Source organism: Blennius ocellaris (assembly GCF_963422515.1).
Source record: "Blennius ocellaris genome assembly, chromosome: 12".
Taxonomy (NCBI): Eukaryota; Metazoa; Chordata; class Actinopteri; order Blenniiformes; family Blenniidae; genus Blennius; species Blennius ocellaris.
Genome location: NC_137661.1, coordinates 10,421,189 through 10,448,652, shown reverse-complemented (window position 1 = coordinate 10,448,652; position 27,464 = coordinate 10,421,189). Strand labels below are relative to the sequence as shown.

General features: G+C 39.8%; 1 protein-coding gene across 1 annotated transcript in view; it reads left to right on the top strand.

Annotated features, from left to right (window-relative positions):
- The window catches only part of anos1b (anosmin 1b), a 49,312-nt gene that overhangs the window by 18,411 nt on the left and 3,437 nt on the right, over nt 1-27,464 (top strand). Inside the window, exons 3-12 of the mRNA XM_080506805.1 lie at nt 8,657-8,719; nt 9,188-9,395; nt 11,028-11,212; nt 13,210-13,339; nt 16,177-16,270; nt 17,782-18,010; nt 22,039-22,177; nt 23,919-24,152; nt 25,284-25,378; nt 27,183-27,345. Of these exons, the coding sequence (XP_080362931.1) occupies nt 8,657-8,719; nt 9,188-9,395; nt 11,028-11,212; nt 13,210-13,339; nt 16,177-16,270; nt 17,782-18,010; nt 22,039-22,177; nt 23,919-24,152; nt 25,284-25,378; nt 27,183-27,345 (1,540 nt within the window). The remainder of the gene's footprint in view (nt 1-8,656; nt 8,720-9,187; nt 9,396-11,027; nt 11,213-13,209; nt 13,340-16,176; nt 16,271-17,781; nt 18,011-22,038; nt 22,178-23,918; nt 24,153-25,283; nt 25,379-27,182; nt 27,346-27,464) is intronic.

Here is a 27,464-nt window from a genome sequence, read left to right as displayed (position 1 = left end):
GTGCTTCCAATTTTCTTTGGATACTCCAATTTCCTTCCATAGTCCCCCCCAAAAAAAGACATTTGACTTTAATTTGGTGACTCTAAAATGTCCAGTAGGTGTGAATGCCATCCTTTCTGCTTTCTCGTATGTTTCCTTTTCTTTGTGAAAGTGTTGTGGGATGCCTATATTGTTGTCGGTACTACATAAATAAAATGTAATTGAATGTTGTTAAGGACAACAGTCACTTTAGGAATTAAACTCTGGCTGATATGGACGCTTCTATAACCCAGTTCTGTACCTGCAACCTGAGGTCAGTGGGGTTTACACATTATTGAGAACATGTGTGCAATCCTGCCTCATTGTAGTTGTAAGGTGTTTAATGTCCCTTTAAGTTGGTGAGAAATCCTTTTAATTATTCATGTGAGTTTGGTCTGGTTTTTATCAGACACCATGCTTTAGAAGCAAGACGAACCTCCATCCATCCATCCATCCATCGCAGGGCGAGGGCAGGTCACAACACAGTGACAGACAAATTCACACACTCACATTCACCCCCAGGTTCATCAATTAACTTTAAAGAACAGAGGAAACACGCACACACGGGGAGAACATGCAGACTCCACACAGACTCCACACAGAAAGGGCCCATCCAGTTTTTCCACCCAGACCTTCTCACTGAGCATTAACTATTGTGGAAAAAAAATCCTCATTGTTTAAGAAATTGCAGCTAAGATGAAATGTTTTACTGTGAAAGTCAATCTGAGCTCTCAGTTGCATGAACAAACGCATGCACGCATTGTAATTCATTCAATTTGCGAAAGTCAAAGGGGAGGAAGTCCTCTGGCAATTAGTTGTTGATCTGTTGAAGAACACACATGGGTCTGCTCAGTTTGATTCACAAACCCCTTTCTCCCGTTTATGTTTCCGTTTATGTTTTATCAACCCAATTTTAGGGCTATTAGTAAGGCTAATCTAAAAAAATGCGACTTGGTCTGAACCCGCGTTCCACTGGAGGATCTCATAAAGCCTTTTGGCAGTGAAACATGCTCAATAACATTTGACAGGGATTTTTACCGAACAATTTGGGGACTCATATTAGTTTTCCTTCAGCTCCTTCTCAGGTTGTTGTGCAGACTTGCAGCTGGGCTGAACTCAGTTGTTCTCGCTGAGTTTTATCATGTGTAACACGTAGTAACTCTCATCACATACAAGTCACACACACACACACACCAAAGGGTTGTACTGCAAGACCTAAGGTTGGTTTATATTTCCCACGTCGTCTATTTCACTTCGGGGGCGAAAATTTATAATTCCTAATTTCACATGGAAAACTATTTGAGTTTCAAAAGTGTGTTTAATCTCATACTCTCACTTGGGTGTGCCACAACAATGCAAAAAACAGCCATTATAACACTATTCAGAGCAATGTTCTCATAGCTCAGGACTGAAACTTTCTCCAACAGTGCTTCTTGAGACAGTAGAATTCCCTAACCAGGGTAAGAAACAGGGTCAAAACTAAGTCGACAGCAGGTAAATGTATGCACACCTGTGGAGCTTCATATTTATCTCTACATGCTCTTTTCAAACATCAAGACTGAACATTTCGGTGTTTAAGTTTCACAAACACTCACCAGACAGATGTCGGCCTGACACATATGGTTTGTGTCACATCGTCAATGCTCCCTCCTTTCTCTCTTTCTCCCTCTCTCTCATGGAAACACACATGGAAGTTCACAAAAAAAAAGAAAAAACCCTAAACTGCCGGCCTCACACAATTCCTCCATCTGTCCATCTCGTCCTTCTTTTATCTCTTCTTCCCCTTCTTGTTCTGCTACGAATCGCACGCACACATGCCTAGAAGGTGCGGTAATGTGTACCAGGTGTGTGAGACAGCAGGATGTCCAACAACAAACAGTGAAGAAGGGTGGAACAAGGGAGCAGAGGTATCAAGTAAATGCGATTCTTCCTGTTATCGTCATCTTTTCCTCATTCATTCATCAAAAACGAAACAACATTTCCCACAGTAACATATTGATATTTAGTTTGCACTTCTTATAATCAGAACCTAAAAAAAAAACCAAGCACTACCTTTCCCACGAGGTCCATTTCTGTTAAGTTATTCTGATCCACTTCCCTGGCTCCAGGTATGTATAAGCAGATTCTAATAAAGTGAGAAGATTTCTCTTTTTTGTTTGAAATAATTGTGGTGGTAAAAATCTGACACGTTCCCCCTGCGCCCCAGCTTACACGACATGTTTCTCAACAGCTTCAATCCAAGGTGGGGTGAATTCATAGTGCCTCTAAAATCTTCTGACTTCTGTTTTATTCTATTTATATCTATTCCCCTGACCTGCAGCACAGTGATCTTTTAGGGCAACGGTATGGATGAAATTATCAAAGAGAATACAGTTTGACTGTACAGAGACTCCCCCCCCCCCCCCCAATTGTCTATATTTGCAAATTTGTCTGAAGCTCCTAAAACAAATCAGTGGCTATTCCTTACTTTGCATAAGCAGCTTATAAAAGCCAGTATACCTCAAATCATTCCTCTGGCTCACAGTTGTCATGCAATGTAGTATCAGTTTGATATAACAAACTACGTTCAACATTTAGTCAAAACATCTGGAGAAAAATGCACCGAATGCCGACAGCATTTGAGGAAAATATTTGTTCTTGTGAATAAAACATTGTAAATCATCATTTGAATGTAACATTGCTATTCGGATTGAGGGTTTCTTACCTTATCACTTTTTCAAAACTTACCATACAGTTACCGTTGCTAAGTCGTAGAGATGCAGTCGCGAAACCTCTGGCAAAAAAAATAATAATAATCTGAACAATTGCTATTTCACTAAACTCCAGTTGACAGTAAAGCCAGTGATTAATTATTCTGGAAATCATTAATACTGGCAGCAATGTGAAAAAAGTGATGGGCCATGCAATAACAACATTAGCCTGGCTATGTGGCATTAAGCTCAATGAGTGAATCAGTCATCACACTGTTGTTGGTTTTTTGTTTGGTTTTTTTTGTTTGTATCTTTGTGTGTGACTGTATGAGTGTGTGTGTGCATTTTCATTGCCAACGCAAGGATCCCTGTAGTGCACCCTGTTAAGATATTAGTATTCTATAGTTATTTGGTGGTTCAATTTTATGTAATGCTTTTTTTTAACTTATTTTATTACTGTCATTTTGATGATTGCATCAGTCTGGCTTTTACAATGTAATGTTTTAGGGGGCGAAGAATATCTACTGCATTGCTTGAAACAAGTGTGACAACAGAGGGTGCTTTTTTTTTTACTCCTCCAAATCAAGCTTTTAATCATTTACAAATATTTTTTTTGTTTTTAAGAGCATGATAAAAAATACCATTAATTATAATGAAGAAGCGGCTAGTTTTATTAAAAAATTGGTTTTAACTCAAAGGTCTAGCTGATACTTGAACATGTGCGTGCATTGCAGGCTCGCATTTTCATTTGTACATTTGAAAACTTGTCAAACAGAGAAATGTGCTTTGCAGAATCCACTTTAAGCCATGTCGTCTTGTTTATTTGCCAAGACTAAAAGTACCGTGAACGGTGCACATATGGATTGTAGCTGATATATATACCTGCGGCTTTTAACAATTGATGACAAGCTGAACACATATATAAACAGCCTATACTCTCACATTGCGTAGAGATTCAGCACATCTGGTGGTTGTCTTTCTTTGTCTTTCACTCTGCCTCTTTGCCTATCCTCTGGACCTGTTTCACAGTTTGTCTTTCATCTCGTCCCTCTTTTCAACTGACACTCAGTCCCCCCCCCCCCCCCTTCATGCACTCTGAAACCACATCTCTCCTCCCCTCCCTCTCCCATTTCCTCAACGCCCTCTGGGCCGAGTGTAGCTGTCATCCCTCTATTGTGGCAGGTGATGCCATAAAACAGCAGGAGAGAACGGCGGAGGGCCGAGAATCATTGTGTGAATAATTATTACTGAGATATCTGAGGAGCTCCTCGGAATACTCTGCACACGTACAGACACATAGAATCATTAATCTCGGCTCTGTTGTTACAGTGCGTTGGTACGTTGAACAGTAACATCTCCCACCTCTGACCCAGACTGTGTCTGCAGCTCTCTCACACCCTCATAACTCATTGTGTTGTCTTTCGGTCCAGAGGTGTCCACTCATCTCTCCGCTCCTTATCCACAAATAGAGTTCATGTACTGCAGTGATTTATGCCATCGAAGCTATAATTTTGAGAACTTCCTCATCTTCTTAGTTATAAAGATCTTTTCAGTCTTAATCAACATATCAGTATTTCTTACATAAAACTACACTAATGAAAAGCTACAGTGTTAAAGGTTAAAACAGACATTTTTGGAGCTTTTGACCATCACCTGTGATACGTTCTAACACATGTCAACCCCTGTAATTGTTTCACGCAATTTATTAAAGTTGCTTTTGATAGATCATTATTTATTCCAAATCAAATGCATATTTTGTAATACACAGTGCACAATAAAATGTTGCATTCATTAAGTTTACATACAGTCCTGTAAAGTATCAATGAAAACGTGACATCTGTGTAAACTATCAGGTACATGCTGAAGCCAGTATTTAAAAACTATACAGGGAAAAGTTTTATTGCGAATAAATTGGCGCGTAAAACCTGTTTTCACGTGTACATCGATTTACTGTATTCATCTTCTCCAGTCGTTTAATCTAAGTGCCGTGGGAGGCTGGAGCCGTTCACAGCTGACTGGATTGAAAAGCAGAATACACCTGGAAAGGTCACGAGTCCATCACAGTGAGAGACACACTCATGCACAGAGTCACACCTGCAGACAATTTACAGTGACAGTCACCAATATATTTAACCAGGAATGCTTTTGATTATGTTGAGAAACAAGATTACACATAGACAACCCATGCATGTCAAATTAGACAATTAATCCCACACAGAAAGGCTCTGTGCGGCGATAGAACAAGGGGTTTATCACTGTGATGCAACACAGTTCTCCACCATGATGACACATGGAAATACTTTGTTAAACTTAAACCACAAAAAAATACGACTAAATTATATTTCTGATAATCCCACATATGGAATCCAGTCTTGCGTACTTAAAATAAAAAAATTTCTTCAGATACATCATTTAGAGGCAACATTTACTGGAATGAGCACATCCATAAACAAATCACTTGTATTCAAACAATGATTTAACATTTTTTTCCACCAAAAATACATCATCATTAAAAACAGAGTTACGGTTAGACTGCACACCTTACGGTGGTTTTACTGACTTCTCTCAAACAACGCTGGTTTTATTCTGACAGTTAATATGCACGTACAGTTATATCTACGTATTCATGGTTGTTTCTAACATCAATACAGCTCCGGACCACCCAACAATGAACTTCAGTGGGTGTAGGAGACGTTGTGGTGTTTGATGAAAGGTAAATAAATCAGGGAGAGCAGAGGAAGAAGGGGAGGAAAGGTGCTGAAGTGAAACCAGAGAAAAGCGGCACTGACTCCAGAGTGAAAGGTCACTGAGGAAAGGAAAAGCACGAATGATGTGAGAATTAGGCGAAAACATCTAAAATAAAGAGTGGAAAATCGAGAACTGTGGAGCAGGAGAAGCGGGACATGAAATGAAAACATGGGAATGAGAAAATTAACATTTCTTAAATTGATCAGAGCCAGTACAGACGGAGTGGAGAGAGATGGAGTAGCTGTGTGTGTGTGTGTGTGTGTGTGTGTGTGTGTGTGTGTGTGTGTGCGTGCGTGCGTGCGTGCGTGCGTGCGTGCGTGCGTGCGTGTGTGTTTGCATGGGAGGTGTTTTGCTGTGATTTTGACAACCTTAAGCTCAGAGCAGCACGTGGTCGGGTGAAGACACCCATGGGAGCTCTATGAAGAAATACATCAAACTTCAGGAATTAGTTTTGTGTGTGTGTGTGCGTGTGCGTGTGCGTGTGCGTGTGCGTGTGTGTGTGTGTGTGTGTGTGTGTGTATGTGTGTGTGTGTGTGTGTGTGTGTGTGTGTGTGTGTGTGTGTGTGTGTGTGTGTGTGTGTGTGTGTGTGTGTGTGTGTGTGTGTGTTCTAGTCAGGCTCCTTCTGGAATACATCATTGACTAAACAGAGGAGAAAATGGGAAAATAACTTAAAGTGGTAACTCTGGACAAAGTTATTTTTTGTGGATAAAGACTTCAAGGTGGCTGTGGTTTGCTCCCTTATGAAGAACGAAAGCTGCGGTTGCTCGGATTAGTTGTGGTTGTAATGCTTTCAAATATGACAAGTTTCCATGGTAAAGGGAAACATCAAAATGTTCATACAATCTTGTAAAATACAGCACACATTACATCATTACCGTATGCTCAGATAATAAGGGTGAGGTTGTTCATAATGTAAAAAAAAAACCCCAACCTTGTTCTTGTTGATAGGTGGCGAAGTGTGGTATGTGGCAGGTATGTAGCAATATGTCAGTAATCAACTGTTAAAGTATTCAAACATGCTTCATCTCTTGTCTGAAAGTCATTTTGATGAAGATGGTGGTGATGAGGTTTTCAACTTAAAACCCACCAGTAGTGTCAGTCTCAATGACAAAAACCAAAAAGAACATTTCCCGATATGCCAAATATTTAAATGAGTCTACATTGACTCAAATGGTGTAGTGGTTTGATCAAGGTCTTTCTACTTGGAATGCTATGGGATTCACTATGGACATGTACGATTGTCTGCGTCTCTTAGTTGGCCTGTCCAAGGTGCACCCTCACTTTATCAAATGTCAGGTGTGTAGCTTGCCTGAAACAATATCGCAGATATATGAACAAACACATTACAACTTATGAAACTGGGGATGTTCATGTTTGAAACATCCACAGTATCCAGCTCCAGGTAAACAGGTAGCTGGACCATCTCTGTTATATTCTGTTTATATCCTGTTCAGTGTCTAATCCCTGTGACTAATCCCAGGTAAGTATGGGTGAGTCCAGGATACACCCTGGACAGTCCATCACAGAACAAGCACAGAGAGACACACACTCACACCTACCTATTTAGAGTCACCATTTAAGTATTTGAACACAGAAGATGTTCAAATGTTGAACATATGAAATGCGTAATATGAACAGGTAGCGCTGTTTATTGTAAAATTCAATATTGTTGAGAACAAGCCTCTTACATTGTAACTGATAGCTTCTACTAGCCTTGCAATGATGTACATACACGTATATGTACATTTGCTGTGTCATAATCCTTGATCCACAGGTTTTTCATACCATAAATAGGCTTTTTAAAAACATTTCTGATGAGTTGTGACCTTTTGAGAAAGACGTTTTCCCGTGACGAGCCATGAATATGTGCTAAAAAAGATCAAGTGCTTTGTTGATTCTGCTCTGTTGGTCTGGACTCGGTGTGATGGAGTAACGTAGAGGAATGATTGAAGCCAGGCGCACTGGTGAACCGACGGAGGCAGACAGACAGCGAGAGCGCGAGGAGGGGGATGAGGTTAAAGGGGGAAACCACAGTTTTTATATGTTGTCTGGTTTGAATTTTGTCAGAGCCATCATTCACCAGTTCACTGAGGTGGCAAACCAGATGAGTCGGGCTTATTTCTTTTTTGATTTCTCGCAGCTTAGATTTCCCCTTTGAACATCTCAAAACCATCTGATACTTGATTATCAAATGTTTCTTTTTTTTAAGTGTGTTGATGCTTGTTTTTCTGATTAAATAGTGAAATGAATGCTATCATTTACTTTAAATTAGATAAAGAGATTGGTGGGTTTTTTTGTTGGGTTTTTTTGAGTAAATCTGAAAGTGTACATAGTTGATGAACCATATATATATATATATAAATATATATATATATAAATATTTCTCCCAACACTCCCCACAATTTCTTCATCCTTTTGCATGCATGCATATTTTCATGCCCTCATTTTATAATTGAGTTTTAATCGAAGGTTATTCTATACTCAATAACATAGCTAACTTTCACTGCTGCAATTTTCTGCATGCTTCCATTCATGGCTCAGTTTTGTATCTCAGGGTCATATTATGTCTCATGTTAACAAGTTAGTTACCTTCATTTAAAAAACAAAACAAAAAACTCTATTAGTTTATTTGTAATATTTGCATGGTAAACTCATCCTGCAGGCTTGATTGGACTCCAGTAAGCTAATCTTGGCCTGTGAGCCATATCATATGTTTAAGACTACTGGTTTGACTAAAACAAAAAAAAAAGATGTTGGGATGAAAACTTGCTGTTTAAATGTCAAAAAGAAAAAGACTAACAAATGTATTGTGTGAATTTTAGAGACCAGGTGCTTTCTGTTTTTTTTTTTTTTTTAAAAGGGAAATACATTTGGATTAAATGGTCTGAACTGACAGAGGGTTGTCATTTTCTCACTTTTCCATTATTTATGCTACCCTGAGCTGTGACTGCAGGCAGTAGCTTTGTTTTAAGCATACAGATGTGAGGCTGACGACGATCTACTCTCTGGGTTTTATTTTTTCATTTTTTTCTGAAGCAACCTAATCCTACAAGAGATAAAATGACACTTTAAGATGGCAGTGGTGCTTTTACCAATTCAGTTCAAATAATTCTAAAGCTGTCAGCAAAGAGTAATCGATGATTTGTAAAACCATGACTTTATGTTAAAATTTTGTTTCATTCTGTTCGTTTATGTGCAGTGCCTTCAGCCGTGCAAAGAACTGTGGGAAACTCGAAAGGTGCTTTCTCCAAAATCCTGCGAGGTAAGGCAGAAAGAGCGTGTGTGTGTGTGTGTGTGTGTGTGTGTGTGTGTGTGTGTGTGTGTGTGTGTGTGTGTGTGCGCGTGCTCGCATGCCATTAATGATGAATTCCAGAGCCAGTTGGTGTTTTGTTTTTTTTTGTTTTTTTTGGTGGGAGGTAATTAGTTTTTCATCACAATAGCTGAAGCATGTTACTGGCTGGACGGCTGATTGGTTGGCTGGTTTTAGTGCTATTAGCTCAAGCATTTGTTCATGTTTTACAGCTCTGTAACTAAATACACAGACAAGTGAATATGGACACATAAAATGCAATATAAAAACAACAATTAAAGCTTTAGCCCGTTGACTGCTTTCAAACAGCCAGTAAGGAACAGTTTCCAATCTGCTGAGTTTTGGTATTCGTTGTACACTGTTGCTATCAGCTGTACTGTTACAACTGTCATATTATTATTATTATTATTATGCTTTCAGAAGCAGACAGAGTGCGTGACAAGCCGGGAGTTTTTGGCTTCCCTGAGGTCGTCTCGCCAGGGGGACTGCCCTCCCCCTCAGCGAGCCACTGGATTCGCTGCTGCCTGCGTCGAGAGCTGCTCGTCAGATCAGCATTGTCCATCCCCAAGGAAGTGCTGCGCCAATGGCTGTGGACACACTTGCCAGGCACCAGCCAATCTATATAAAGGTAAATGTCACTCCCGACAGCTATTTGTGCCCTGAGTATTGCAGTTTTTGTTTTTCTTCAATACAAGGAAGAAAACAAATTCAAAGAGAAAGCTAGTGTTGACTGTCTATTGATTTATCCTCATAATATTTAAGGAGCCTTTTTTAATGACATTAAATAAAAACTGAACCTGCCTTTATTGCTCAGAGAAAGACAAACGTGAATTGTTTGCCACATCATCTCGCTCTTAGGATCATAATGTTTAAACACACTTATTGTCATGATTGAGAAAGTAAACTCCGTTTATAAAAGCTTCTTTGAAACTGCCGAGCAGCATAATTAAATATAATCTAATGTAATAAAGGTCTCTGAATCCTGCAAACTTGACTGCTTCTGATGCCTCAGACTGTCCTACTGTGGGTAACATATCTGCCTTCAGTCTACGTAAAGCTCCCCAGCAACATGAATCACCGCACGTGTGGTTAGGATTTGGCCACTGCAACAATTTTACACAATATATTTTCTTTTAACAGTTGTTGATTTCTTAAAAATATTTTGATTTGCATGGTGGAACACCACTGCAGTGGTAGCATACCTCAAATGTGTCCATGGATTGCTGGTTAAGTTCAAGCTTGGAACCTCAGAGAGTTATGTGAAAATCTCAATTCCAAGTTGGAAGCATTCAGTCAACAAGAGATAGAAATAACAAGAAAGTTTCCACATTTTCAGCAGGAAAATGTTGTCTTCACCCATGTAAACCAATGACATTGGTTGATACTTGTAAGGTCAGAATGACTCAAACATGCACATATATGGCAATATATGTGCAGAGATAAGTCTGGGAATTTTCAATTTAAGTTTGACAGGCAGGTATATCTTCCCCACTGAAAAGTTGTGACTTTTCCTTTGCCCAGTTACTCATGAATGCAGTCATTTTTGCTGCATTCATGAGTAACAGCCAGCTATGCCAGCCAACTTGACCTTCATTTTTTATTTATTATTGATTGCACTGTGTGATTCCCTCCTCATTTAACCCACATTTAACTCAGATCGGCTCCATCTCATGTGCAAGACTCCTCTCAATCTAACAAGTTTTCGAAGGTGAATGAATGAATGTTATCTTAACCCTTTTAAAGTCAGTATTTTTTCTTCCTTCTCTCTGCTATGCAGTATTGTTTCAGGGATATTTGAGTCCTTATATCCATGTACTTTTGGTGAAAATCCCTCAGCGTACATGAGCCATGTTCCAGATTTAATTGACTTTTTTAGTGCTTAAATGTGCATTCTTTAGCCATTACATCAATATCAGGAGCTGATACGGGAAAGCTGCAAATGCATTTTTATTGGATGCAGAATGAGTCAATTAATCCTGCACCAAAGGACAGAAAGAACCACAAAACATTTGACTTTGTTTTACAAAAAGAGAAAAATGGCCTGTTTGCGCCATTGAAAATCCTAAATAATGATATAAATGAAGAGTTAACACATAGTCATGTAGAATGTTGAAACTGTAAATGTTTTATTCCACGGGATCTTTGATTGATGTAAAAAAGAAAATAATTTAAAAACACTAATTTAGTTAGAGCCTCTCCCTCTATCACTGTACATCATCATGTTTTCCCTTCACACAGACATCCTGTCTTGTCCATTCAGGTGTTCCCTTGAAGCCTCGCAGAGAGATGAGCTTCGTCGAGGACTCGGAGGGTCAGGTGAGGCTGTTGTGGGTCTCGAAGTTCAACATCAGTGTGGAGCCGGTTGTTTACATGCTGCAGTCCCGCTGGAACATTGGCATCCACCCCAGTGAAGACCACGCTTCTCCCTGGACTACTATTGCCATGGTAAATGAAAAGCAGCCTCTCACAGTGTCTTTATCATGTAATTAGAAACTTTGAAGGAAGAGCATCATTACTGTCGAGGAAGAAATTATTGGCTAAGGAGGCGGTGTGAGGCACACAGAGGAAGCTGTAGAAATTTGTTTGCAGGTAATATCAGGGTTATCAGACGCGACGTGACACAACTGGTGGTTGACTGTATTAGAAACGGTGATAATGGAGAGCCGTCGCAGTTCTGAAAAATGTTCCCTGTGTCTTTAAGCATTGAGGCCATACTACAAATTTTGTAACCTCACAACTCTCAATTTGCCTTGAATGATGAAACGACTCAGCTATGGAGATGGATGTTAGCCTCTGTTTCCACCTCATCAGTCTGCTGCCTTGCTGTCTAAACCTCTCCGCCCCAGTCAGCCTCACGCTCAGCCAGGGTAAAGCCTGCGTGTGTGTGTGTGTGTGTGTGTGTGCGTGCGCTGTACATCCATGTGTGTATACGCCTGTGTGAGGTTAGGTAAATAAGCAGAGCTTAAAAAGGAACCACAGTCAGCCACAGTCGTTCCACTGGCTGACTCTGAATGACTGAATGCTCATTATGGACTTAAAAGATGGCAGCTCGTGTCTGAGTGTGTGCATGTACCAGTCATGTGTGTCACTGCCGATGAGGAGATCTTAGGTAGTGGATATATTTGCAATGTCAGGGATATGAAATGCAAACATTTGGCAACTTCAGCCGTGCTTTGTGCCAACCATTTCACTTCAAGATTGTCCGACGAATTGACTGTCCGACTGTGTTCGTCTCACTTCCTCCAATCATGCTGCCAGTTTGTTAGTGACATAAATCATTTATGATATTCATGATAAAACATTTATGATAAATGTAAAACGGATCAAGATCTACCGCAAGAGCGATGTTTGAAAAATGTAACATCAGAAACGGTATATTATTTAATTTATTTAAAACAGTTATAAAATCAACCTCATGTAGGCTGTAGTTTGTGTTACTGTAACTGTATCATGCCAAGAATGTTAAAGTTAATTTGTTCAGCTTCATTTATTAAAATGGAAACAAAACCCACCTGCTGGTCAATATATTTACAGATAAATCAGATTACCACATGAAAAAAAAAAAAGAAGCTTTTTTTAAAAACGTTTGTGACCACAAGATACAATACTGATTATGAAGTAATCAGTACGTTACATCAGGAAGTAGATTACATCAAATGTGAGCAGAATAAAGTTTCATGTGGGGTTCCCCAAAGCTCCGTCATGGGCCCTACTATTTAACATATACATATTCTGAATGACAAGTTAAATGCACAGTGACAGACATAGATAAATATTTAAGTTACTCTTTCACCCGGAGACCAGTATGAGCACTGAGTACATGTAATAAACTGTCAAAAAAAAGTGTCAAACAGCTAATTAGGATAATGAGTATTGTCCGCATAACTCCAGAGCTCAGGTCTTTGCACTTTCCTAATGTCACTCAGAGAGTTGACTTCAAAATACGGTGTATAAAATTTAGGCCACAAATACATATACGATATGTTTGTTATCAATCAATAGGTTTTCTAACTACAATTTTTGCTAAGTTTTTAAATATTTAAATGAGACAGATTAAAAATAAGCAACACACACTTACATGATAACACATAATATAACACAGGATACTTGAGCTATTTGATTCGTGTCCAGCATATTGCAGCATTTTAGATACTAACTGAAAAACAATACATCACCACAGTTTTTGTTCAGCTTCTCAAGTGTATATGTTTTTGGCAGGTGGTATTTTCTCATGTGGTTTTATGTTCAATGGTAATTTATGACGTAGAGATTGCGGCTCTGTTTACTGTTTTTAGATGTAGTTTAAATCATGTCATTGTTATGCTTCAGAACAAATTTGGCATTTGTGGATGTCTTTTTAGAAATAAACACATTACACGTGGCAATAAACAAAAACTCAGTGTCTCATGTCCACTGATCGACATGTCATTTTGTGTTTTCAGACTCTTTCTGAGGACGTGGTTTTGTCAGACCTGAGATCGCAGCGTTGGTACCAGTTCAGAGTCGCTGCCATCAATAGCCACGGCAGCAGAGGTTTCACCACACCCAGCAAACACTACATCTCCAGTAAAGGTAATCCAAGTGCTTTTAAACACATACTTTGGTTTTTCTTCAGAGAGTTGCTGGGAGTGTCCCACTGAGAGTGATGGTTCCCCTGCCTGTTTCCATAACCCGATCTGTGAATTCTGATATTCTGTCTCTGAGCAAAACACGTGTGCTTGTTTTGTGTCATTTCAGAGAGATATTACACCTCCCCAAAGTAAAGTCAGAGAGACTCGGGAACATTTCCCTTTCCTCCCTTTCCCTGTTCTTTCTCTCCTTTTCACTCAGAGTTGATGGATAAGGTACACAGAAAATACAGCCAGGGACCAGAAGATACACACAAGCACACATATTTATACAAACTGTCAAGACATGCAAGCACTTGCAAACAAATGCATGCATGCATACAACAGCACGTTTTACATGTTTATGGAGATGTTACAATCACTTATTTGCTGTCGGCATATGATAAATGTAACTATAACAAATATAACTAACCTCACTTGATAAACCATAATCATTATTCTCATCTTAATATGTTTCCTCCTATAAATTTCATGTATTCCCTATTGCCTCCTGAGGACATTACATTGACTTAGATTCATACGTAGTTTCTCTAAACTGCACCATGACACCACTTGTATAACCCTAACATTTAACGTGAATCGGACCTCAGCCCGGAGCAGGCGAAGCTAAATTGGTGCTCAACGGCACCTGATAGTCCTTGTGAGGAGCCCACATGGCGTGTAATAACTACAGTGGTCACTATAAACAAATGCATATTGAAACTGTTATTATCCAGAAAGTGTATAAACGTTATTATGATTTGATTCTGGTCCTCACAGTGATTACTAGTCCACACAATGTAAGTGTATAAACTAATGCAGGTCCACCACAACAGGAATATTTACATGCACACACACACACACACAATCACACATCCGCTCATACGTGCACACACTGTAGGAGGTTGTAGCTCTAATGCTTAGCAGACTGAGGTCATCCTGGTGTTACGCCAAGTCTGGCTAGTAATATGAATCCCCTGCCAGGATTGGCTACAGTGTGTTTAAATGTGAGTAATGACCTCAGGTTGGACAGAGGTTTGGGGAAAAAAAATATTCTTTATCAGCTGAGCTGTTACAAAAGATTATGGAAAGGTGTTTTAAGATTTGACTTTCCACATTTGCAATAAAACAACAAATGATGATGTATTCAAAAGCATAAACATTCCGTCTGCTGAGGTTTCCTGAACTGTCTTTGGCAGCTTCAGATGACCCATCCAACGACACAATAACATTTTCCAGGACATAAACAAATGCATACAGGTGTAATTTGGTTGTCATGGGTTGACATCAACACAGAGAAAGCAGAAGAATTCTAAAATCTTTCAATTTTCAATGTTAAGACAAAAGTTTTTTTTTCCAGCACAACAGAAAACTGAATATTAAATAAATCTCTGTAATCCTATTTTATTCTCAAGGTTAACGTCTGTTGATTAACTTAATGTTCTCTCTTGTTACTACAAACAGAATGAGAAAGAAATGAGCACACTGTGCTGTAACAAAATTATGACTAAACCATAAGGACTAAATAATTACATAAGGTTAGATTGTGCATCCAGATTGCTGTTACGCCAACCTTAGCAGACCCAGTGTTGGCCACCACAGTCTTATACACAAAAGACGGAAAAAAGGAGTGATATCGATCTCCTCGTATTACTCTGAAAGAAAGCAAATAAGCACATTTGAAGAGCTGTGTGTGCGTGCGCGTGTGCGTTTTGTATTTTGAGATCTGGGGTGAAAGGTTAAAGACACACTTAAACATTCCAAATACCATCTGATCACAGTCAGCGTCTTGTGTTTCCACTTCATTAGACTGATTAGTCAGGGCCTGGAGGTCAAGGGTCACAAATCAGGAAGCGAGCAGATGTCAAGATGGTCGTAGTGCCTCCGCTGTGACCTGAAGCTTACCAGAGCAGGAACGTCCAACGTGAACACGACTGTTCCCACTCCACTGTGACGTCAGCGTTGCACAGAAGCTGCCAGTGGGAATTACAGGGGAATGTCTGAGTCAGGAAAACTCATCTTGATGTCTTCATTTCATTAAACAATGGATAAAAATTGACAGTAATCACTGACGGTGACACCCAGCTTACAACCGCACATGCAGGCACACACACACACACACACACACACAAAACAGGTCGGGTCCTGCAGCCTCCAGCATGTTGCCCTGACTTTGATCTGTACATGTGGGGCAGCCAAGAAAAGCCTGTAGGAGGCCTGCCACAGGGAATGTAGTTCTAATAAGATACATTTTGTAGTTTTAATTAAATACAGCGCCCGGGTTTGATGCACTAACGAGACACAGAGTCCGTGTTGAAAGACCAGCGACCTCAGGATTTCATTTTGGAGGCAAACAGTGAGGAGTGGTGGTCGACTTTGGTCTGTGTTGTGGTAGCTACTGAAAAGGGCTTCAGCGTTCTCCAGTATCACTCACCTTTGATGCCGTAAATTCAATTGGCTTTGTAGACTTCAATAAGGCTGAGAGGAAGTTCGCCCCCCCACTGCAGCACATTAAATATTGAGGTATTAGACAATTCAGTCAAGCTGGTGAAAGATCTCTGAAAAGAAATAAAGATCTCATCACAAATACAGCAGAATAATAAACAATTATGTATGAAACGCAGATTTTGCAAATTGGTAGAGCTTTGATCATAGTTACTGTCAATGAGCGATGGTAAGACAACATATATAATAGCAACTGTCGTTTTGAAATAATATTTGATATATAAATGAAAACTCAGGCAACAGTTTTTTCAACAGTTTTTCCATCGTGTCCTGACCATGTTGTTCCTCTGTTTGCAGATCCTTTACCTCCCGAACCTCCAGCTAATATTAGAGTGAGCAACCAGACTCTGGACTGGACGGGTTCACAGCCAGTGTCTCCGCTCACAGAAAGGTATTTGTCTGTATCTGTAACTTTGATTTTCACTGTTGATACAAGTACATTTCAGCACTGCAGGCTGGGGGATTAGTCATGAACTGTGTCGGGTACATAAGCAGGTCTTATCAGATCTGATGTGTGTTTACTAATTACAGTTTATCCCTGTTCAATAGAGACTCTTTTCTATGAGTACACTGCAACACAAGGTGATATAAAGTTCACACCATAGGTTGTATCAATAGAAATATATTAAGACCATTTAATTGCAGAGATGATGCCTTAAATTTAGCTAAATTTAGTCACCATGATATAAAGTCTGAACTTGTACTTGTACATCCACAGAGGTTTGTGAAGCCAACATTGAAAATAGCTGAGGAGCAAATTATTAATGTACACTGGCAGAAATAAGTATGTGAAGTCACATTTTGTCATTTCTAGCATACTATTCACTACATTATGATCAAATCTGCAGTCACAGAAAACCAAAACTGTTTCTTTTAAATGATTGCTTATAAGCATCCCCAAACCAGGTTAAATGGCCCAAATATTTGGATCTAGTTTTATGACCCAAGCTGAGCAGTTCAGGGTTGAGGGACCTATACTGGTAACACGTCAGCAGGTCTGCACCACCCAGCGGACAGGCCACCACTGTAAGTCCCTGAGCCAGACCCTTGACTGCTACAGTGACAACAAATGGTGGGATACCTTGATGAATGATGCAAATAACTTTCCTTGTGGTCATTGCAACTGGTTCAAGGCATCCGCCCTTAACTGAGCTCACCTGTAAAGATGGCGTTCTGATGTTTGCATGTACTGCCCACAGTATCTAGCATCCATCTCAATCATTTGGAGTCTATTTGATTAGTCCATATAATATCTCCAAAGGTCAGTCATGTAGTAATTATTTTCGGGGACAGCAGCAGGGTGGTCCTGTGAATACATGGAAATGTTACAGTACTTAAACAACTCTTTTAGGTCAGCAAACAAACAGTTCATGTTGTCATTAGAAATCCCTCTTTTTTGTGAGGCGTGGTTCCCTTTAGCAGATGTTTTTGTTTTGTGTGAAAAGCAAACTCACAAAGCATTAAGTGTCTTCATTAGTCATTGGCTCTACACCAGGATCAAATACCATTTAATTCAATGAATTAAAGTTTTAAAAACTTTTGATTATTAGTTAACTTTTTGTATTCATTAGCCCGAGAGTACAGACATTTTTTTTTTCCACAGAACAAGTTTAATTGCTATCGGTAAGAAATAAATGAAATAGATCACTAATATAGCATTAGGCATAACATATTGGGTTTCTCTTAGAACAAATTGATTGACGAGAGCATATTTTATAAAAACTAGAAAATTTGAGTAAATTAAAGAGCTTTTTATCTAATAAAATATTTGACTGCTATTCAGCAGAACCTCTTCAAATATATCTCCATGTATGTTCAGGAAGTTCTAAATATTTGGGTTTCTTACCATGTTTGTTTAGATTCATGCTCGGTATCAATTGGCTTTTTACATTTTCTCCTTAGGTCGAGGGGAAACGGGGTCACAGTGGCGGCATTATTACACTGGGAGCCCCCCAGGGAAGGAGACCTGCCTGTACACAACTACAGAATCACCTGGATATCTCAACATACACACACCGCGCACAAACACACATTACAAACGCAAACAGCTCACAGCAATATGCACACACGGCCGACACACTCCCGCTCACAACAGGGGAAAATGGAGAGCAACACCAGGCTGACTCAGGGGGTAAGACAACTTTCCATATGACAGAGAATATCACAAAGTTATGTCTTCACATGATTTTAAAAAACAAAAGATTAGAATTGGATAATTAATATATTAATAGGTGCTTGTTAAGGAATTAAACTTGCAAGTTGAAACCAGTTCCATCAGTGTTGATATAGTCGCTGGTATGTCCTGTATTAGTAAAGGAAGTTTCGACGAGTCGTTCTAAAATTGCAAATTTCCACTTCCATTTCATGGGTTAATGAGGTAAATGAGTTCAAAGAAACACACACACACACACACACACACACACACACACACACACACACACACACACACACACACACACACACACACACACACACACACACACACACACACACACACACACACACACACACACACACACACACTGAAAGAATTGCATGCTTGTTACCTCTCCCTGTTGTATAAACCATAATCTAAACCCACTATCTAATATAATCCTGTAACCGCTCTCTTCTTTCTTCATACACTGTTCTCACACAGTGGGTGAAACAACACGCAGCACATAGAAGATTTTTAGCCGCACCTGAGAAGTTTTACCAGGCCCATAAACATATGGACTTTACACACATGTGCAATCACTCCCACATGTACAATCCCTGTTTTGTTTTTGTTTTTGTTTTTTTTTGCTTTCGATCCCTATAGTAACTTAACAGGCCAAAGCTGAGCTATGACAGCTTCAGCCACTTTGGGCAGGTTTTCTACAGAAAACTGAAAATATCTGGGAAGTAGTGAGCATAAGGAGAAATGTCAGTAGCCTGCAACACAGGAATGGAACGAGCCCTTATAAAACACATTCAGATTATTTTTATGTTTAAAGAAATATTGTCCTCCTATTTTCCTAGCATAATTTAATTGGTGATCCTGAATTGCCTCTAGGTGTGAACGTGAGGGTGAGTCTAGACATTCTGTCTCTCTGTGTTTGCCCTGTGATGGATCAGTTGCTCGTCCAGGCGTACTCTGCCTTTGCTATAGTCACACTGATTCCAGTGTGCGGAAGAGGATGAAATGAGTTGGTTGGAGGATGTTCACCTCAGGCCAACATTTGTCAATACAAATGTGACAAATGTGAATCAACTGGAAAATGTGCTCTTGTTCTGGGATGTGAATTTGAACAATGAGCAAAAATGAGACATTGGAAAAAAAACATGGTCTCGCTGTTCTGTGTTAAACTTGCATGAGAGTTTGAAACTTGCCAAAGTTACCAAAGTTTATTCAGCTGGGATTTATGGATATTTAGGTCTGGAGGTGTGGTTTCATTATTTTGCTTGCAGACATTATTTAAAGTAAATCACTTTATGTGAGCGCTATTTTGGATCTGTTTTGACATATTCACCCTGAAATTGTCGCCTGCCGTGCGCTCCCCTTATTGATGTCTTCTGCAGACTTCGTGCACACGCTCTATGTGGATCTGTAAACACAAGGTCATTCACAGAAAGGCACGCTATTATCTCTGGGGGATTGTAACGTTGTTAGAAGCTCTTTGACAGCACGTATGTCTGGGCTTTATGCTGCTGAAATAGCATGACAACCGAGCTGTGGAGATCGACTGACAAGAGAGAGAATTGGCTCTCCCAGATAATGTGTTCAACTCAAGCATCTGGGAATGTACTGACAACATGCCACTCACTGCAGCGTAATGGCATTACTGACTGGGTGCATCGGTTGAAAAGCATACGTTCCTTGTGAGGAAAGTGTTATATGGCCAATATTTAGATGTTAATGTGGTGCTTTGGCTGCCAGCATTCTACTGTGGTGGGAAGAATTGGCTGTCAGACTGAGGGGATGTGAGGTTATTATATACAGTAAAACAGTGCTGTCTCATTTTTGCTCTTTTGTGTGGTTATACTTCAAAGGGTGGATTTTGTTATTCTGATTATAGGTGTGATGTAATACATTCGCAATGCAGCTGAGTCCAGTCAGCAGCACCAAAATACCCATAATCACAGCAAACAACACAAACAGATATTACAGCTTTGACGCAACAGGTATGATTGCCTCTGTACTGACTGAACCTTTTTTTTTTTTTTTTAAGGATATAATGAGCAAAACAGAGAATGCTCAAAGTATTTTTGCCCCGTTCATCTTTTGACCCTCTTGCTGGAAGTATAATGTGAACGTTTACCGCAAGAAAAGAAAAAAAAAGCTGAAAAGTAAACATGTGAGTTTCCAGGTTGAATGCAGCCTCACTCATATGGACCTACCTATCCTTAAGTAGTGATGGCGATCCCAGACTGAGCCTGGTGGAGCCATTTATCTGCAGTCTGGTCCTCTGTTCTGCTTGGCTGGGAGGTCTGGAATTTAAATGAGCCCCCCCTAACTAGTGTTTCCTCCTTGCTTCCGCATCTAGACACACAAACAGCAGCATCGCAACAGGTAGGTATGACCAAGAATAGCATAGCCATACAGCTTTTGTATCACTGAAATCATTGATGTTACATTACTGTCAATCAGCACAATTCCCTCGGTGTGAATGTAGCACATATCATGTCATCCTGTCAATCAGGAATTTATGGTGGGCTACAAAATACTTTTGTACTGAACCTGATGGTAAAAAGGGAATTCAGGGGAAGCATTCAAATGTGGAAAAACCTCTGCTGAATCAGTGCTTTTAAATATACATCCCTTTCTTACATATAATGTCCACTGACATTACTCGCCAGAATAGAAATCCAGGCTTCTCTTGCTCTCTCTCTTTGTTTTACAACACACACTCACACACACACACACACACACACACACACACACACACACACACACACACACACACACACACACACACACACACACACACACACACACACACACACACACACACACACACACACACACACACACACACACACACACACGTACAGCTGTACAGGCCATATGTTTTGGCTATCTTCAGGATAATGGGAATACTTTTAACCCATTTTGTCCGTCGGTCACCAAGAAACTGCTTTTAACTTGTTTTTGTCACAATGTCTCTAAAGTGTACACACATACAGCGCCGCACACACACAGACTCTTTATCGTCCAAGCATCTCTTTGTTGTGACTAGCTCGAATCCACATAGGCAGGCAGAGCTGATAGACTGAGAGCCTGTTAATGAGCTGTCAGTCAAAAAGCAAGCTAATGCAGAACAGGTCTGGACTGTCAGTCATAAGGCAGAGCACACAGCTACGGCTGCTGCTGTTGATGATGATGAGGTTGATGTTGATGGTTACGACAATGATGACAACGTGGTTTGTAATGATAATATATAATAGAAAGAAGCTGGCTTTAAATGTGGTATCCCCAGTGTGATCCTGACTGGGCTTCTTTGTTTCATGCAGAAGATTGACTTTAAACCAAAAGGAGGTGATGGTTGTTGTTGGGTTTTTTTTTTTGGTTGTTTTTTAGATATTCTTACAGCTTTGACAATACTAGAAAAAGCACTCTACAGCAGTGTCTGACCTGTTGTAGGTTTTCTTAATTCATTTGTATCTCAATATTGTGCTTCTGTTGAGGAGGTGGCAGAACAGACCTCATAGCAGCTCACTGTTGTCAAAGGAGACCAGATGCATCCTGGACAGGTACAAGTCCTTTGGTATCTCTGCACCGCAGACTGGCAACTACAGAAATAATTGAAATATGAATCATCTTATCATGCCCGCCTTTTGATTGTGGAAGACAGAGTTACCAAATATAAGCAACATGCAAACTCGGCAAAGTAAAGCCCTGCATGAAATTGGACGTGAGTCTTTTTTGCAATGGTTGCTACTGTGACTAGTTTCATGGTCCAATACTGTTACCGTCCACGGGTATACTCAGTTCCAGCTGTAGCTAGAGTATATATTTTAAGTGTTTTGAAGTAGTCATGTGAGATGGCAAGCAAATGGGCAGTTTTTAACACACAACATGTTTTCCTATTCCTAGCCTTAAGGATGTACAGCCTCACCATTTTCATTTTCAAATTCAGTCTGTGTTTGTCCTTAAGAGTTATGTTTTCATTTTTTTAATGATGTATTTATGCATTCTAGGCACAGTGCGAGTTGTGGCTGCGGGGCCTGCTACCTGCCACATCTTACCTCCTATCTGTCCAGACAGTGGCCTACTGGGGCCAGAAGAGACTGAAGAGCCCCAGATCCCAGCTGGTTTTCACCACTATTGCTCATGCAGGTAATACACAAAAGAGGCCAGCTCACAGAGCTCAGCAATAGCCACTTAAGTCACATATTCTCATTTATGCAGCACTTCAATGTAATCTAATATATGCAAACAATTGTAATGAGACTGTGAGAATTTCCACAGCATAAAATGGGCAGCAGACAAATATATTAAGAATTTTAGAACGTTGTGTATATTTGACAAAAAGAAAATGTTAAGAATTTGGGGAGAGTATAATTATTATACTAATCATTTTAAGTTAGTATTAATGAATTCCAAAACACCACTCAATCAGATACATAATTCAAGTGTGAATTTTGTCTCACCAGTTATGAACTAAGTTGTTTGATGCTGCATCTCTGAGAAACAACGTTAGAAATATTTCTGAACTTTGTGTTCATTGTTTTCATTTAATTTTAATGAAACAATGGTCAAGTAGCCTATGCTTTACTGTAGTTATAAATGAAGTGTGGTGTAACTCATAGGTGACAAAACTTTAATCACGTTTGTGAATATATGTATTTATTTTTATGTATGAAATGTGCAAATGAAAAATTGTTTTCGATTAAAAAGTAAAAATACAAATCTTACAGTCAGAGGCCCTAAAGACATCCAATAGATGTATTTCATATTTTTCCTGTTTTGTTTTTAACACCACATAATTTAACTAAACTTAAGATGCTCTCAGTAAAGACAGTTTCAACAAGTTTATCTGCACTTGTTCAGTCTGTGATGCTGTTATTTAACCAGACACACATCTAATGCCAGCCACTCCTTCAGCAACCAAGTACCCATATCCCACAAACTGCTTCTTACATTCCAATTTTACACTTTTCATTTATTATTGTCAAGACAATAATGAATACTGTTTATACAGCACAGTCCACAGCGCTCATTTGTTAGCAGTCATACATTTTTTTTAAGTTAATGATTTTCCTGTTCGAGTTAGAGCTACTGCATTTGCTGACTGTCAGCACATTTTGTCCACCTACAGCTGCACTATTTAAACACAGCATACACTGGAAAGTAATGGTCCTTGAGGCAACCGAGGTATTTATAGGTGACCTATCGGTCAGTCCAGCAGGGGATTATAGCCAGCTGCAGCTCCATTACTAATCCACATAACAACAACTTCATATGGAACACATTATCATTTCTAATTCAGAGGTGTTAATATTTGACTCAGTCTCAGTATTAACTTGCAGCCCAATGCCAATGAGGGGCATTTAAGCCATATACAGCCTATTAATGCTTGTACTTAAATGAAACCACAGGAAAGTAGCTACCTGCTGCAGTTCAAATTTAATATATTTTAGGCCTAATACAATTATAAATACCATGAGCTTGGCAACAGGTTTTATGTATTCACCATGCAAAATTATTTAATTTAGGCTTGCAGTGGCAATTTAGAGACCTCAGTTAACTTAACATACAGTACATGTCCCTGGATTGTGAGGGGAAACCTGATGAGATACCTGATTAGACTCTCGAATCAAAGTGATTGTAAATCACTACTCCATCATGTTCAGCCTTTTCAAAGAGAAATAGACAATTTAACAAGGAAAACATGCAAACTACACACACAGAATAACTACATTCACTTTATGAAAATGTGAAAATAAAAAAGACTACTTGTCATGTATGAGCTTTAAAAAAAAAATTGACATTTTACAATTTTGATCCATGTCGTTCCAATAAAAAGCCTTTAAGTGAATCAATGTAATTAAATGTATCGTTTTCTCTTCTTTCAAAGGTGAAGACTTCTCCAACGAACTCCCCTCTTCCTCATCATCAGCTTCGTCATCCATTGCTTCCTCTTCGCCTGGTTCATCCTCCCCATCATCTTCCTCGGACCTTGCTGTGTCCTCCTCTCTGCCTCACCCTGACGCTTCCCTCAACCCTGGAAACCTGAGGCTGGAAATTGCTGCCCCTCATTACCATGACAACCAGCTGCAGGTGAAGGTGTTCTGGAAGTGGCCCCAACAGGGTGAGTTTCTCCTCAAAACGCCATTGGTCTGTGAGTCGGTGTGTGTCAATGGGTAAACTTAACTAACGATGTAAATCACTCTGGGACTGCTCAAGCAGTTGAAAAGTTGAAAAGCTCTATAAGTGAAATCTATTCACCATTTTTACCATGTCTCACTTTAATGAAGCGCAATGTGTAAACTGAAAATGATGATAATAGAACGTTTGTTCCATTTATGAGGCACTATGGGGTTGTGTGCATTGTTCACCTCGTCGATTGACCTCCTCGACGGTAGAGCTGTGGATAAGACCAATTACTACATTAAATATGTGTGTCATAGATCTTTGTCTAACGGTTTAAAAAATATTAATCAGATTTCGAGTAGTATATCAAAAATATAAATAAGTCGTACTGAATATCAGTGCCTGAACTCAGTTGAAGCAGCCAGGATTTTAAGATAAGATAAGATAAGATGACATGACATGGCATGACAACATAAGCTTTGTGGCACATTGGGAAATTTTGTCGTCACAATAGCTTTTCATTGCACAAATGAAAATATTAAGGAATCATAGATATAAAAATACCAATGAACTACATGCTCATTTGTGCATTTTGCAGTAGTGCTGAAGAAATTCTGAAGAGGAAGGAATTGACTGGACTCGAGGATGATGCAAATCATTTATTACAGATGAACTGATGATAAAGTGAATTAGAATTGTAGAGAATAGCTGAGAGGATTCAGAGAGAGGAAGACCAGAGGTCAGACCAAGCGGGAGGAGCTCTATATAGAAGAATGACGTGGTCAGTTTTTCTTTATCATTGAGCAGCTATGCATCATACTGAAAGGTGATACTATTTCCTCAACCACTGTAATAACATGAGAGGAGTGAGAAATCATGAAAAAGCTGCGGCATTGTACCAGATTGCATTCCTCGAATGAAGTTGCGAGTGGGAGAAATTTAACCAGAAAAACAAACATATATGCAGCTAGAAATGAGAGACAGCCTGAAGAGCGGTGAGTATTATGATTAAGTATCGAGACATATTTTCCTCAGGTTTCCAGCCATATCATCCATCGCTACCCATCTTAAAACAAACACAGATCCTAGAATGTACGTCTGAGCCCTCTTTTGTTCTTCTCTATTTCAGCCAGACAGAGACACCCTGGCCCATACATTTTGCGGTGGCGTCCACACATCTGCAGTACTAATATTACAGGCACTGAGAGAACAACAATAGTGCAGGTATGAACACCGCAACTTGGATTTATGTGCATCTGTGTGTAGATGAAATTTTGCAATGGTGTCTTGTTTCCCTGGTGCTTGCGTGTGCATGTGCAGATCACCGATCAGATTTCTTCACCATAATTCAGACCAGTCGAGCATGTTCTCATCCTCTGCCTGTGTGGAGCTTTGTCTCTGTGCTATCACCTCGGTCTTTGTCTAACATCACTCTTACTATAATTCTGTCAAACGCCTGGGAAAGGTACAGTCACTTTTGGATAATCTAATACTGCCCAATCAGCAATTGAGTTCCACAAGGGCGCACATGTGCACTGAGGTTCCTTTTGGGTATGCTTAAAGTACTCTAAACTAAGATAAACAAGCTCAAGAAACACTTTAACCTGCGCCAATTTTCAATGCAAAGTTTTCACAGGTGTGCCTTACAAATAGGTAAATCAGTAAATGTCAACGTTTGACAGAAAGTAGAATCGGTGCTGAAGTGCTTTATGGACTCACTTCAGTAATAACTGCTAACCATTAAGTGGGTTGCCAAAACCAACACAGGCAAATCTCATGTGAAGTAACTTTATGCACAATGCTCTGTGTAAATTACAACGGTTTTCAGTATACATTACAAATTGTAGCTGCTGCAAAGCATTGGCGCCTTCCAAACAGATAAGCTGCCATAAACTGGCCGTACTGTTGCATAAAACCCTAACTGGACTCACCGTACTTTCATCTTGTCCCATTGCTAACCTCTCGCCCTCAAATGATCGCATACGCCGTCGCCTGATCAAATGTTGGAAGATCTGTGTACTTTTTGTTGAGGTCACCAAATGTGATTTTCTGCTCGTTGGAGTTATGACATTTCTTGCCATTTGAAACGGCCAACCTTCAAATTTGCCAGAGGCCGTCAAAATGTGTTTATTTTCACATGATGCTAACACGATGCGCATGAATCAGGTTCCAAGACCAAAAAAAAAAAGTGATAAAATGTGGATTTTAAGGCGTTGGTTCTCAAACCTTTTACACCATGTACCACGTAAGGAAATGTTGAAGTACCACCACTTTGACCAAGATGAACATTTTGTATTAGAGGCGAACATGATTAGTGCGGAACAGCTCACAGCGAAACATTTATACTGCTCATATGACGATTACTCACTGATACTGCACACAAGTGTAGTTTTAACCTGGGGGCCACGCTAATGTGCTTGCCAGCGACTTCTCTGTCACAACGATGATTCACTGCTGTCACTGTGGTGCTGATGGGAGAGGGGGATAGAGAGAGAGGCAAGTGCACAAAAGGAAGGAGACAAAGGAGGACTGAACATAACATTTTGAAAATAGTAGTTATTCTCAGTTACTGCATTTTAAAGTACACGACTTTGCTACATGCATTACGAGACGGAGCTCAGGTGCCACTGGTGCTACCACAGTACCACCGTTTTGCTTCAAAAGATCTTCCCCTGGAAGGCCTACCAACTATGGTGTGTGTCACACACACCTTATACATTCATTAACAATAATATATTTAACTAATAATGACGGTGTCGGAGGTCAGACACTCAAACAGAATTTACTACCTGTTGTGAGACAAACCATGTTGCATGTGCGAGTGGAAAGGTATTTGTGTTTCACTGTTTCCATCGTTGGCCCAGTTTTATTCAAGTGTGACTGAAAGCTTTGTGCAGTCTGCTGGTGAAGTAGCTTTAATCACACTGAAGAGTGGATGAATTTAATAACCCCCATACCCACTGGCAAATTGCTCCCTGCTCATAACACGCATTTATTCCAAACTTGACTTATTTCACTCTCGCTGCAGGGCACCCATCACACTATTACAGGCCTGCTGTTTGCCTGTAAGTACCGCGTCTCTGTGGCAATGAAGGCCAATCCGGGATCAGAGGCTGTTGCCTGGCTTACAACTCCCTCATGCTCCTCCATCAGAGTCAGAGGAGGCAAAGCGTTGCCCTGTAACGTGGAGGGTAAGGGTAACCGAACACAGATGTCAAGCAGCGTTCATTAATCCTTTCACTCCTTGACTATTAAGAATAGCATAACAGGCTTGTTTTATTTGCCATTTTAATTAAAGTCATGGTCATGA